This window comes from Sylvia atricapilla, chromosome 12, assembly GCF_009819655.1.
Source record: "Sylvia atricapilla isolate bSylAtr1 chromosome 12, bSylAtr1.pri, whole genome shotgun sequence".
NCBI classification, from domain to species: Eukaryota; Metazoa; Chordata; class Aves; order Passeriformes; family Sylviidae; genus Sylvia; species Sylvia atricapilla.
Genome location: NC_089151.1, coordinates 1,349,304 through 1,362,759, shown reverse-complemented (window position 1 = coordinate 1,362,759; position 13,456 = coordinate 1,349,304). Strand labels below are relative to the sequence as shown.

Below are 13,456 nucleotides of genomic sequence, written 5' to 3'. Positions count from 1 at the left end.
GCAGTAGGAACCCCGGGTTGCAGGGGCAGGGGGTGGCAGCGCAGGGACAGCAGAGGGGCCGCGGGTCCCTGTCGTGCCACAACCGTGGCCGTGCCACCGGCGGCCCCGTCCCCACGAGCGGGGCTGGCGCCTTGTCAGAGCCTGTCACGTCTGCCACCCCCGCGCCGCGGTGCCGGTGGCAGGGAACATCTGCTCGGCCACCCCGCTGCCGCGGCGCGTCAGGGGCAGGGGCGGCCGCCAGGAGCCCCGGGCTCATCCGCCGGGGCGGCTCCTCGCCGCGACACTGATGCGGGGTGACGGGGCAGCGCGGAGGACGGATGGGATCGGACAGACAGACGGGCAAGTGAGCGCCGCTGCCCACGCCACACGGCCCGGCCACGCCGCGGGTCACCGGTGCCCGACGTTCACCCGCTCATGACGCGTCCTTGGGGACACCGGCGGCCCTGCCACCACCGCTCAGCTCCTGAGTATGGACGGGACGCATCCTGCAGCCCTCCTCCTGTATCCCTTTTCCCACGCCTTGTTCCCCATCCCCGTGCTGGTGACGCGCACCGGGAGCGCACCGAGGGCCTTTATTCCCAAGAAGGGACAATGCTGAGCGGGAGTCCCCGCAGCTCAGGAGCAGGGACCAGGTGATGCCACCAGTGCCACCGACACATTGTACACTTCCTTGTCAGGCCCAGGACTCGGTTTCCCGGGAGGGCAAGACCCCCTCGACCCCTTAGCCCGGGGGTTCTCGGCTCTCCATCCCTGCTGCACCGCCACCCCCGGACCCCGCGCTGGGGACCCTCCCCGCTGCGACACCCCGGGCTGCGAGGAGCGCCGGGGCCGGTGGCCGGGACGATGCTGCCACCTGGTGCCACGGCACGGCGGCGGCGCCGGGACAGGGAGCAGGGGGCGGGGGAAACACCGGGACCGGCCGCGGGGGTCGGAGGCAACACTGACACCGGCAGCGGGGGTCGAGGGCAGCGCTGGGACCGGCCGCGGGGGCCGGAGGAAACCCCGGGACCTGGGGGTCGGGGGACAGCTCCGGGACAGACAGCGGGGACCGAGAGCCCTGTCGGGACTCTCCGAGTAGCCCCCGCCCCTCCGCCCGGTGGGAACTGGCCGGGACCAGGAGACCGAGGGCTGCTGCCGGTCCCTGTCCCGACTCCGCGCTGGGACCGGCCCCGACGCCAACACAGATGGCACCGGCACCAGGAACGGCCGGGAATGGACGGACCGGCTCTCCCCGAAGGGAGGCTCCGCCGAGCGGGACGGGAAGAACCGGTCCCGGTCCAGGTCCAGGTCCAGGTCCAGGTCCAGGTCCAGGTCCAGGCCCCTGTCCCACTATCGGCGTTGGAGCCTGTCCCTATCTCGGTGCCGGTGCCTATCCTTGTGCCTGCCCCTCTCCATGTCCCTGACCCATCGCCGGTCCCGTGGCCATGTCCCTGTCCCGGTGTGCCGGTGCCGATACCAGTCCTTGTCCCGCTGTCGGTGTGGGTCCCTGTCCCAGTCCCGGTCCCTGTCCCATTCCCATTCCCAGTCCCAGTCCCAGTCCCAGTCCCAGACCCAGTTCCAGCCCCAGTCCCAGCCCCAGTCCCTGTCCCAGTCCCAGTTCCAGCCCCAGTCCCAGTCCCAGTCCCAGTCCCAGTCCCAGTCCCAGTCCCAGTCCCAGTCCCAGTCCCAGTCCCAGTCCCAGCCCCAGTCCCTGTGCAGATGCCGGTCCTTGTCCCGGCTCTGGAGCCGTCGGGGGACAGTGGGCCCGGCTGTCCCGGTCCCGCCCGCCCCGTCGCGGCATTCCCGGAGCGCGCCCGGCGGCAGCTGCCGCGTTCCTCCGGCCCCGCCCGGGGCTGCGCATCCCCGGCCCCGCTCCCGGTGCCCTGCCCGGCCGGCGGGGACCCCCCCGCGCCCCCCGCATCCCTGCGCTCCCCCGGCGGGCCCCCGAGGGCCGGGCAGGGCCGGGCAGGGGCGGCGGGCCGCGGGCCGGGGGCGGGGGGCCAGCTGCCCGCGGGGGGGTCGGGTGGCCGCAGCACATGTGCTGTCACTCAGCCGGTCCCGCCGCTATTTTAGCTCGGGGCCGGCGGCCGGGCTGCGCCCCGCTCCGCCATGGGCCCCCCGCTCCTCCTCGCCTGCCTGCTCGCCCCGCTCTGCGCTCGGGTAAGGGCTGCGGGACCCCGGGACACTGGGGGCGGAGGGGCACAGGGTGGGATGGGGACCCCCAGCTCCGTGCCCCCCAAAGGGCTGGCTGCCATGGGGAACCTGCACGTTTGGGGGCTCCGCAGGACCCCAAACCTGGTGGAGGCTGTTCCCTGGGGGCGGCGGGGATGGGGCTGGGGGTGATGGGGGCTCGGAGCCCGTCTTGAGGCATTTCCCACCCCACAGATGGCCGTGGCAGGGGGGGGCCTGCGGCTCCGGCACATTGCCTGCGCCTGTGAGCGGGCTGGCTGAGATGGGATCTGGGGGAGGGTTAGGCGCTTAAAGACACCCTGCTCCTCTTTTTTTCCACCCTAGCTGTGGTCCCAGACCCCCTTGCAGCCCCCTGCCCACTCAGCCCCCGCAGAGCCCCTCAGCCTGGTCTCAGGCCTGAGCCACAGGGTCGTTGGGATTCTGGCCTGGACCCTGCGCTCGGCTGCTTCAGGCAGGGGAAGGAAAGCGGATCTGCAGGGCAGCCCCCAGAGGAGCAGGGTCCCCAGTGTCCCTCGCTCACACTCCAATCCCCCACCGAGCTCCAGCAGCCCCCAGGGACGGCCAGGGGGTTCCTCCTGCTGGAGGAGGGCGCAGAGAAGGACCTGGAGACCGCAGTGCAGCCCCCGACCCCACGGAACCAGCCCCTTGTCCTGCCCATCCCGTGGGGCTGATCCACAGCCCCCCGTCCCCACAGCGCCATCCCCAGGGACCCCGGCACAGGCAGCCCCACTGCCCCCTTCCCCTGTCCCCATCAGGGCTCACACGCAGCCCCTGGGGCTCCAGGGCTCCCCAGCAGCCAGCGGTGCGGGCACAGCTGGACACAGATGTGGAGGCAAGGCTGGCACTGCTCAGATGTGCCCCCCCCTTGGAGGGGACAGCACCTGTCCCCGGGGCCAGGACCAGGGTGGAGCATGCACAGCTCCCCGCCCCCTCCCCACCCCCTCTGGTTCCAGACCCCCCACAATCACCCCAAATCCCTGACCTCGGTCCTGCACAGCCCCTAAGCCCATTCTTGCCCCCACAGCTGCCGGACCCCGCTGCAGCCCACCAAAACTCCTGTTCCTCTTGTTCCCATCCTGAATCTCCCCCTCACAGCCCCCAGCTCCATCCCAGGCCCTCAACTCCCTCTGCCTCGCCCCAGCACCCCAGCCCTGTCCCCCATGGTCACGCTGAGCCCGAACTGATCCCTGAGCCCCCACCCTCGCTGCCACATCTGTGTGGTGACAGGGGCATGGGGGCGAGGCCACGATACCCTGCCCGAGGTATCCCCCCGGGGGTTAGCGGGGCATAGCCCAGGGCACCACCAGGACCATTGGTGGGGCTCCCCTTTCTGGCGAGCCCAGCAGGACACCCGTCACCATCACAGCAGGCTGGCAGGGGACATGACACAAAGCTCCTGGACAAGCTGGGTGGCCTCTGCATTCCCCCGACCCAACCCCATCAGAACACCCCAGCAGCGGGTACCCCACTGTGCACACCCAGCCCGGGGGCAGCTGTCCTGCCATTCCGCCCCACTCTGGAGTTTTGGGGTCACCGTGTCCCCCCAGGGTGCCAGCCCAGCCCAGCCGGGCGCTGCAGCCCCCCAGGCCTGGCGGCAGCACGAGGCTCCTCGGCGGGTGAAGAGGGCCTGGGTGATCCCCCCCATCAGCGTCTCAGAGAACCACAAGCGCATCCCTCACCTCCTGGTGCAGGTAGGTGAGAGCCCCCCACCCTCTCTTGCGGCTCGCAGAGTGGGCACATCTTGGGCAGCGGGACCCCCAGAGGGGGACAGAGCCGCAGCCTGGGACCCTCAGCCCTGGTTTTCTTGGGCCAGATCAAGTCAGACAAGCAGCAGCCCGGAGGGGTCATCTACAGCATCAAAGGGCCGGGGGTGGATGAGGAGCCCCTGGGCATCTTCTCCATCGACAAGTTCAGCGGGAAGGTTTTCCTCAACGCCATGCTGGACCGGGAGGAGAACGACCGCTACCGGGTAAGGGTGTTCCTGGGTGCCCACAGCCCCTCCCTGGGGTCCCCAGCCAGACCCCGACCCGCCCACTCTGCACCCACAGCTGAGAGCCTTCGCGCTGGACCTGGGCGGTGCCACCCTGGAGGAACCCACGGACCTGGAGATCATCGTGGTGGACCAGAACGACAACCGGCCGCTCTTCAGGCAGGACGTCTTCACCGGGCGGGTGGTGGAGGGCGCTGAGCCAGGTGGGTCCAGCAGCAGGGGCTGGGCTGGGGGGGCCGGGGCGGCCCCGTGCCGCCACCCACCGGGCGCTCCTGCGGTCACAGGGACCTGTGTGATGACCGTGGATGCCACCGACGCCGACGACCCCGACACGGATAACGCGGCGCTGCGCTACTCCATCCTGGAGCAGGGTGCTGCAGGAATGTTCAGCATCAACGCCACCACCGGGGAGATCTGCACGGCACGGCCCGGCCTCGACCGTGAGGTAACGGGATGGGGTCACCTCGGTGGGACTGGGGGACACCAGGATCGGGGCAGTCACACAGCCCACAGGGTGGAACCACAGTTCCGTCCATGAGCGGAGCCAGGGGTGAGGACAGGGTGGGTGGGCGGCACCTGGGGGGTCTCGGTGCTCCCTGGGCTCAGCTCTGCCCCCTCACTCCCCACAGACCATGGGGGTGTACAACCTGACGGTGCAGGCGGCCGACATGTCCGGGGACGGGCTGACCACCACGGCCACGGCCGTCATCTACCTGGAGGACATCAACGACAACCCTCCCGAGTTCACCAAGGAGGAGGTAGCGGCCGGGTGGCATTTGGGGACGGGGTCAGCGGGGCGGGGGCTGCCCCCGGGGGACTGCAGCATCCCAAAGGGGCAGAGTCCAGCCCCACACCGCTCTCCCCCAGTTCTCCATGGAGGTGGAGGAGCAGGCGGCCGGCGTGGACGTGGGCAAGGTTTTTGTGCACGACAAGGACCTGGCGGGCTCGCCCAGCTGGTTGGCCAAATTCACCATCCTGGAGGGCGACCCCGAGGGCGCCTTCGCCATCCGGACCGACCCTCACACCAACGACGGCGTGCTCTCCGTGGTCAAGGTGGGCACGGGGCAGCCGGGGGACACCGGGGTCTCCTCGCCCTGCTGAGCCCAGGTCCTTCCCGCAGCCGCTGGACCACGAGGTGCGGGACCGCTTCGAGCTGACGGTGTCGGTGCAGAACGAGCGGCCGCTGGAGCCCTCGGTCCCCGCCAGCCCCCGGGCGCTGGCCACGGTGCGGGTGCGGGTGCGGGACGTCAACGAGGCGCCCGTGTTCCGCGAGAACCCGCGGCGCATCAGCGTCCTGGAGGGGACACCCCCGGGCACCGCCATCGCCACCTACACCGCCAGCGACCCCGACACGCACCAGATCCAGACCCTCACGTGAGTCCCGCTCCCCTCCCGTGGCCCCCGGCTCCCGAGGGGGTGTTGGGGCCACGTCTCGCTCACCGCCTCGCCCACAGCTACGGGCTGCTCTACGACCCCGCGGACTGGCTGCAGCTGGACCCTCGCTCCGGCACCGTCCGCACCAAGCGGGAGCTGCTGCACCCGGCCGCCTTCCTGCAGGGCGGCTGGTACATCGCCCTGCTCCTCGCCCGCGACGATGGTGAGCAGCAGCCCCCCGGCGGCCCCTCGCTGCCGCTGTCCCCGCTGACCCCCGTGTCTGTCCCCAGCCGAGCCCCCGCTCTCGGCCACCGGCACCCTCTCCATCGAGATCCTGGAGGTGAACGACCACGCTCCGCAGCTGCAGCCGCCGGCCGGGACGCTCTGCGGGCGGCCGGGACGCGGCGGGACCCTCCTCCTGGGGGCCACCGACGATGATCGGCCTCCCCACGGAGCCCCCTTCCACTTCCAGCTCAGCCCCCAGCACCCCCAGCTCGCCCGCAACTGGAGCATAGCCCGCTTTAATGGTGAGGGTCAGGCGGGAGGGGGGACGCCGCGCAGAGGGTCCCGCTCACCCGCCGCCACCCCGCAGTGACCCACGCCGTGCTGGCCGTGCTGGCGGAGCTCCCGAAGGGGCCCTACTCGCTCCCGCTGCTGCTCCGGGACTCGGGGACGCCCCCGCGGGAGCAGCAGCAGCTGCTGAACGTGTCGGTGTGTCACTGCGGCCGGGACGGCACCTGCCTGGACGGGGCCCTGGCCGCGGCCACCGCCGGGGCCGGCGTCACCCTCGGGGCGCTGATGATCATCCTGGGCAGCGCCATCCTCCTCCTCGGTGAGTGAGAGCCCCACCATCCTTCCGCCGCTCCTCCATCCACAGCCCAGCCCGGTGCTGGTCCTGCCCACCCCTCCCGAACCTCTCCAGCGCATTTTGTCACCTTGACCCGCGCCCATCACCCCATCGTGGTCCTGGCCTCCCACCCAACCCCACCCATGACCCTCACCACCTCCTCCCTACCCAGCGACCCCTTCTGACCTCAATCAAAACCCCGTGACCATTTCCCTCATTGCCCATCCCGCCCCTATCCCTCCTCCCAGCCCAGCTGCACCCCACCCCAGCCATCCCCCCCGTGTCCCACCCGCGTGTCCCCGTGTCCCCGCAGTGCTGGCGGGGCTGGGCGCTGCTCGGGTGCGGGGGCGCCGCCGGGCGCTGCGCAAGGGGCTCCTGCAGCGCTCTCGGGACGACATGCGCGACAACATCCTCAACTACGACGAGCAGGGCGGGGGCGAGGAGGACCAGGTGAGCAGGAGCCATGGCACGGGGGGTCCCGGGGGTCCGCAGCTCAGCGCTGCACCACTAAACCCCTGCCGGCCCCGCAGGACGCCTACGACATCAACCAGCTCCGGCACCCCGAGCTCTTCACCCCCCGGGCCAAGCCCCCCCTGCGCAGGGACGCCCCGCTCAGCTCCGGGACCCCCGTGGCCCCCCGCAAGCTGCCCAGCAGCCCCTCCGACATCGAGGACTTCATCAATGAGGTGGGTCAGGGCCCGGCAGCCCTGCCCTCGGTGCCCCGCGGCCGCCGGGCTGCCGGTGACACCCTGTCCCCTCAGGGGCTGGAGGCGGCTGACAGCGACCCCAGCGTGCCCCCCTACGACACCGCCCTCATCTACGACTACGAGGGCTCGGGCTCGGTGGCCAGCCCGCTCAGCTCCATCGTGTCCAGCCTGACGGACGAGGACCAGGACTACGACTACCTGAGCGAGTGGGGGCCCCGCTTCCGCCGCCTGGCCGACCTCTACGGGCACTAGGGGGGACGGGGACAGGAGGGGACAGGAGGGGACAGGGGACAGCCACCGCCCGGGGAGGGGCTGGGGCGGGGACGGGGAGCGGGCAGCTCACACACACACAGACACATACACACACAGACAGACACATACATACATACACACACACACACACACAGAGACATACACACACACAGACACATACACACACAGACAGACACATACATACATACACACACACACACACGCAGAGGAGATGCCCAGAGGCAGCAGTTTCACGTAAGGACTCGCACGGGATGCTCGGCTGGAGCGGCTTTGCACACGCGTGTGCAACAAGAGGCCTCCGTGCAGGCGGTGCACACTCGAACACCCCGCAGAACCCAGCTCAGCAAACCTGGGGGGGACGCCCGGCTGAGCCCCACACGGCTGGCGAGGGGGCGAGCAGACCCCTGGTCACCCCCACAATAAAGAGCGGGGCTTGGTGGCGGGGGGGTGTGACCCCCACCACACCAGCGACCCGTAGAAACAAGGCACTTTTATTGGGAGCCGGCAGCACCCCCGGGGGGCTTCACCCCCGCCCCAGGGCTCCCAACACCGCTGCTCCTGGGGCAGGATCCGGCTCCCCCAGCGCAGCCGCCGCACGCGTCCTGCTGCTCCCAGAACATCCCTGCCCGGGGGTCCCGGCACCCTGCTCAACCGCGGAGACCCCCAGAGAGCATCGGGGGGGCACGGCTACATCTCACGGGGGGAGTCCTGGGAGCGCAGCATCCTCTTGGTGGAGGCGGCCAGGCGGGAATAGTCGCGGGGGATGGCGTGGGGGGCCAGCAGGGGCAGGTGGTCCTCACGGGGCGGGCGGCGGAACAGCGGCGGGCGGCGCTGGCTCTCGCCGTCCTGCAGCGACTGCGGCAGGCCGCGGCCCTGGCTCTCGGGCAGTAACATGATGCTGAGCACGGCCAGGATGGCGAAGGAGGCGAACACGACGTGGTGCAGGAAGAAGCCGCGGCTGTTGGGGATGGCGGTGATGGGCGCCGCGGCTTTGCCCACGAAATTGGCTCCCACGACCAGCCCCAGGCCGGCGCCCCTGCGGGAGGAACGGGCTCAGAGGGGGTGCCCCCCATCCGGGGTAGCACAAGACGGGGGGCAGCTCCCCCTTTACCTGATCACGGTGGGGAGAACCTCGCTGGCAAAGAAGATGCTGAGCATGGTGACGGCGTGCGAGGCGGCCGTGCCCACCACGGACAGGGTCAGGACGATGAGCTCCAGCAGGTCTGGGAGGGGGTGAAGCACATCAGGGGGGAAATCCTGCACCCACTTTTACAGACACTCTCTGGCCCCTGGCTGGGGGCCGCCTCCCGGGGGTCCCGGGGGGTCTTACACTGGGTGAGGGCCAGCAGCAGGAGGGAGGAGATGCCGGTGAGGACGGTGCAGAGCAGGAGGATGGCGCGGCGCCCGAAGCGCTCGGCCGTCAGGCACACGAAGAGGCAGGCGGCCGCCTCGGTGCCCACCAGCGCCAGGTGGGAGGAGAAGAAGCGGGGCAGGTGCGGGGTCAGGTTGCGGGTGAAGCAGTGGCGGATGCCGGAGCCGATGAACCTAAGGGACAGCGGGGTCAGGGGGCCGTGACCGGGAGCCCCGTGACCGCCCTGCCCACACCCCCCGCGCTCACGCCGCGAAGCCGAGGATGACGCCGTTCTTCCAGATGACCCTGGTGCTGCAGATCTCGCAGACGGAGTGGTACCGGGGCTGCGGGGGCCCCTCGGACAGGGCCTCCAGCTCTGCCGGGAGAAGGGAATCCAGGATAGAGCCGGCTCTGTCACAGCACCCCCACAGCCACGGCTTTGGGGATGGGGCTGATCGCCCTCGGGGTCCCCGCACGCACCCGCCAGGAGGCTGTCCTGAGGGCAGTTGTCCTCGGCCAGCGCCTGCAGGGTCTTCCTGGCCCTCTCCAGTTGTAGTGTGGCCAGCAGCCAGCGCGGTGACTCCAGCAGCAGGGCCGGGCACCTGGGGCACGAGTGTCAGGTCAGGGCCTGGCCACCCTCCAGCACTGACCTTCCCACCTGGCTTCAAAGCACACTGCCCAGAACCGCTCAGCTTCAACCCTGAGCAAACATTTACCCAGGGTGGGGGGGTTCCCACTCCTCTGGAGAGCCCCGGGTGGCTTTTGATCCCCACCGCGGCCCTGGGCAGGGTGTGCCGGGCTGGGAAAAGCTTGGCACCAGCCCCAGGGTACAGCCCAGCCCCACGCAGCCCCCTGCCCGCGGAGTCCTTACCACCAGCAGGCAGCCAGCAGGGCCAGGATCATGGTGACAGCGCCCTGCAGCACTCGCCAGTCCCGGCACAGCAGGGCCAGCCCCGGCAGCAGCAGCTCCCCGGCGATCCAGAAGAATCCGGCCACCATCGTCACCCCCAGCCGGTGTGGGGGGTCACACAGCTCCAGCCCTGGCAGGGGGTGAGGGGACCACAGTGGGTGCCAAGGACACGGGGCATCCTGCCCCACGGAGCGTGCCGTGCTCCAGACCGTCCCGCGCCCCGGTACATCCACAGCCTGGAGCATCCCGAGTCCTCACGCCCCTCTGGGTGTCCCCACCGCACTCACGTGCCACGTAGAGGGCGAGGAAGGCTCCTGCCAGCGCGGCCCCGAAGAGCAGCCGTGCCACCAGGACCATGAGGAAGTTCACGGCCAGTGCCACGCCGAGCCCCACGGGCACGGCCAGAGCCAGGCACAGCAGGAAGGTGGGACGGCGGCCGAACCTGCCAGGGACGGGCTGTGAGAGGGGCTGGCCACGGTGCCCCCTGCCCGTGGGGGCTACCCGAGGACCCCCATTACCTGTCACAGGCCAGGCCGGCGGTGACACTGCCCAGGGTCCAGCCCAGCAGGTGCGTGGTCTGCTCCAGGGGCACCTTCCAGCGTGAGGCACACACCAGGTCCCACTGCGGGGGACACAGCGGGGAGGTGGCAGCGTGAGGGGCTTGGCAGACGCCCTGACACTGCCCACGGGGTTGGAATGGATGGGGCTGGAGGGCTTCTGGACAGCCCCCGCCCCACAAACAGGACTGTGGGGACAGATGTGAGGGGACGGTACCGGGGGTTACAAGAGCCCTGGACACCCCCAGCCCCTCAGCAGCCTCCCCCAGGGCTCCCCCAGCCAGCCCCAAACCCCTGCCATGGGGTCGTTCCGCTTCCTCCCCTGCACCTCCAGGCCTTTCCCAGGCGATCCTCACTGGAGTCCCCAGCTTCCCCCGGTGACTGGGACCCGCAGTTTGTTCCCCCCGAGCCCTCGCAGGTATCCACCCCACAGCTTTCCAAAGCCCCCCCTTAACCCCTCCTTTCCCCGCGGGACCCCTCAGCCCCCTGCAGCACCGCCGAGTGCCCGGCCCGGGGGTCCCGCACTGTCCCCGGCTCCCACCTGTGTGACGATGTTGGCGCGGAGGCCGGCGGCGGGCAGCGCGTAGTGCCAGCCGCGGGTGCAGGGCCCGGTGCCGTTGGGCCGGGGGTCTCCGTGGGGGTACCGGGGGTCTCCGTGGGGGTACCGGGGGTCTCCGTGGGGGTACCGGGGGTCTCCGTGGGGGTACCGGGGGTCTCCCTGGGGGTACCGGTACAGCTGGCAGGGGCTCCAGCCGCCGCGGAGCCGCGGGACGGCGGCGCGGAGCAGCGCGGGGCCCCCGAGGCGGCGGAGCGGCGGCGGCAGCAGCGCGGTGTCGGGCCGACAGCGGTGCGGGGGCTCCGCTCCCAGCGCCCAGCCCAGAGCCCAGCCCAGCGCCAGCGCCGCGCACGGCACCCACCCTCCCGCAGCCCGCCGGCCCCGCGGCCGCGACCCCCCCGAGAGCCATCGCCGCGGCCACCGCCGCCGACACCGACACCGACACCGCCACCGACACCGCCACCGCCACAGCGCTGGGACACGGCGAGGACAGGTGGGACGGCACCGGCCGGACCCGCCCCGCGGCACCGCCCCGACGGCTCCCTCCGGGTCTGAGCCCCAGCCCCGGTTCGGGCTCCTCAGCTCCGCTTCAGCCCCGCCAAGGGCCGGGTCACTCTCCGCAACACGAGGTTCGGTCCCGGTCTGATCGCCCCTGAAGCCTGGTTTGTCTCCCCAGCCCCGGTTCACAAACCCCAGCCCCGGTTCACAAACCCCAGCTCGGTTCCCATCCCCAGCCCCCGTTCCCATCCCCAATCCGGTTCAAAACCCCCAGCCCGGTTCCCATCCCCAGCCCCGGTTCACAAACCCCAGCCCCGGTTCCCATCCCCAGCCCCGGTTCCCATCCCCAGCCCGGTTTGTCTCCCCAACCCGGTTCACAAACCTCAGCTCCGGTTCACTCCACCCCAGCACAGCTCCCACAGCCCGCTGCTGCACCCCCAGCCTGCTTTGCCCCCCCTAAGCCCCCCCAGTTTGGTTCTCGCAGCCCCATTCACCCCAGTGTGCCCTGCCTGTCCCCCAGCCCCGGTTCACTGCCCCACCCCGGCTCAGTCCCCCTCTCCAGGGTGGTCCAGACCCCTCTCAGCACTGGGGACCCCCAGCCCAGCCGGTGTTGGGGATCCTGGGGTGCACCCGGGGGTCCCAGGAGCCATCTGTGAAGACCCACAAATGCACCCAGGTTCCCCCAAACCTCAAAGGGGGTCAGTGGAATCTGTGACACTCCCTGTAGGAAGGGAACGTGTCGGCACCCAGCACCACGTGAGCCTGTGGGAAGAGCCAACAGAGCAGCCAAAACTGCAAATAGGCTTTATTTCCCTCTTCCTTTTAAAGTTTACTCACAAACCTGATTTTCTGGGGCCAGCAGCAGCATCACCCAGGTGCTCAGCTTCAGACCTGCAATGGTGGAAAAACTCCATCTGCAAAATCACATCGAAAATCACACTGAAAAGTCACACCTGAGTACTCACATGGAGAAATCACAATTAAAAAAAAAAAAAATCCATCTGTATTTTTTTTTGCCTCCCTCTGAGGGATCCATCCACACCCCCGCACATGTCTGGGAGTTGCAGCACCGGGAGGAAAACTGACCCTGGAGGCTCCCAAGGTCACAAGCACCGTGGTCAGATGAGCCTATGGGACTTTCCAGCTTTACACACTCACAAAGGGCCTCTCTGTGACTACAAATTTATGGCTGTTGAACCAAATAAAGAGCAGGGATGGAAATGAATCAAAGAACAAGTGTTACCTGTGGCTGCTTTCTTGAAGCCCCTGACGCAGGAGCAGCTCCCAGTCCCAGCATTTGCTCCGGTGCCCCACCACACTCATCCCACAGCCCAGGACAAGGATGGAGGGAAAAATCCCTCTGGCTGCAGCTGGGACACGGCACTGCCCGTCCTGCTGTGGCCGTGTGAGCCCCAGTCCTGGTGCCAAGGCAGGGGCTGAGGGTTGCCCAGGGGACAGTGGGACTCCCTGGCTCTTCCTAAGCTGCTGGGAGGTGTTGGGAGTGAAAAGCTCCAGGATCCCCCTGCCCCGACTCCGGAAAATTCCTCAAGTGGCTGCAAAGCTGCAGCACTGAGGGGGGAGCTGGGGGCTGAATCCAGGGGTTCCCTCTGGTCCTCCCCAGCCAGGATATGCCAGCAGAGGAACAAATGGCATTTGGAACATCTTTGCTTTCCAAAGCAGCAGCAGAGATACGCGGCCAGCAGGAGCACAGGAAAACCCAACAGAGGAAGGTGAAGAACCCAGAGGTGGCACAGGGGGGCTGTGGAGGCCAACTCTCACTCCTGCCCGGGCTTGGAGCCAGCAGAGGCTGGGCAGCAGGAGCAGGGAAGGAAGGAAGGCACAGAGGGTCTTGGAAAGGCACTGGGATCTGCCTCCAGCTGCATCCCTGAGCTGGTGAATGACGACTGAGTTTGACTGGATCCATCCATCCCTGTCCAGACTCTGCAACCCCTGAACAGCATCTCCTGCCCAGTCACTCTGGGGGCAGTGAATTCACCAGCACAGGGGGTCCCCTCTCCTCATGACCCGCCCCTGGAGGGTCCCAATCCCACTGCACACACAGAGGCATGGAAAATAGAGAATGATGTTTAAAATCCTAGAACAGTTTGGGTTGGAAGGGACCTTAAAGCTCATCTTGTTCCATCCCCTGCCATGGGCAGCTGATCTGGGCAACTTTTTCCTTGACAGGGAAACTGCTGCCCAGGGTGAACTATAAATACAAAGA

At 69.0% G+C, this 13,456-nt stretch overlaps 2 protein-coding genes across 2 annotated transcripts; one reads left to right on the top strand and one right to left on the bottom strand.

Moving 5' to 3' along the window:
• The first annotated feature begins 2,058 nt into the window (after window positions 1-2,058).
• On the top strand, window positions 2,059-7,358 carry CDH15 (cadherin 15). The gene is made up of 14 exons (XM_066327436.1): window positions 2,059-2,139; window positions 3,717-3,860; window positions 3,983-4,138; window positions 4,218-4,362; window positions 4,444-4,604; window positions 4,789-4,917; window positions 5,027-5,212; window positions 5,280-5,533; window positions 5,614-5,756; window positions 5,824-6,060; window positions 6,126-6,365; window positions 6,694-6,830; window positions 6,911-7,066; window positions 7,142-7,358. Exons 1-14 carry the CDS (start codon window positions 2,089-2,091, stop codon window positions 7,337-7,339), a joined length of 2,337 nt encoding a protein of 778 aa, XP_066183533.1. The 5' UTR covers window positions 2,059-2,088; the 3' UTR covers window positions 7,340-7,358.
• A 662-nt stretch (window positions 7,359-8,020) lies between these two features.
• Window positions 8,021-10,215, bottom strand: SLC22A31 (solute carrier family 22 member 31). Its single transcript, XM_066327280.1, has 8 exons — window positions 10,140-10,215; window positions 9,909-10,063; window positions 9,583-9,751; window positions 9,192-9,313; window positions 8,979-9,087; window positions 8,691-8,905; window positions 8,472-8,583; window positions 8,021-8,396 (listed from the first exon to the last, which is right to left on the bottom strand). Exons 2-8 carry the CDS (start codon window positions 9,976-9,978, stop codon window positions 8,048-8,050), a joined length of 1,146 nt encoding a protein of 381 aa, XP_066183377.1. The 5' UTR covers window positions 9,979-10,063; window positions 10,140-10,215; the 3' UTR covers window positions 8,021-8,047.
• Between the last annotated feature and the right edge of the window lie 3,241 nt (window positions 10,216-13,456).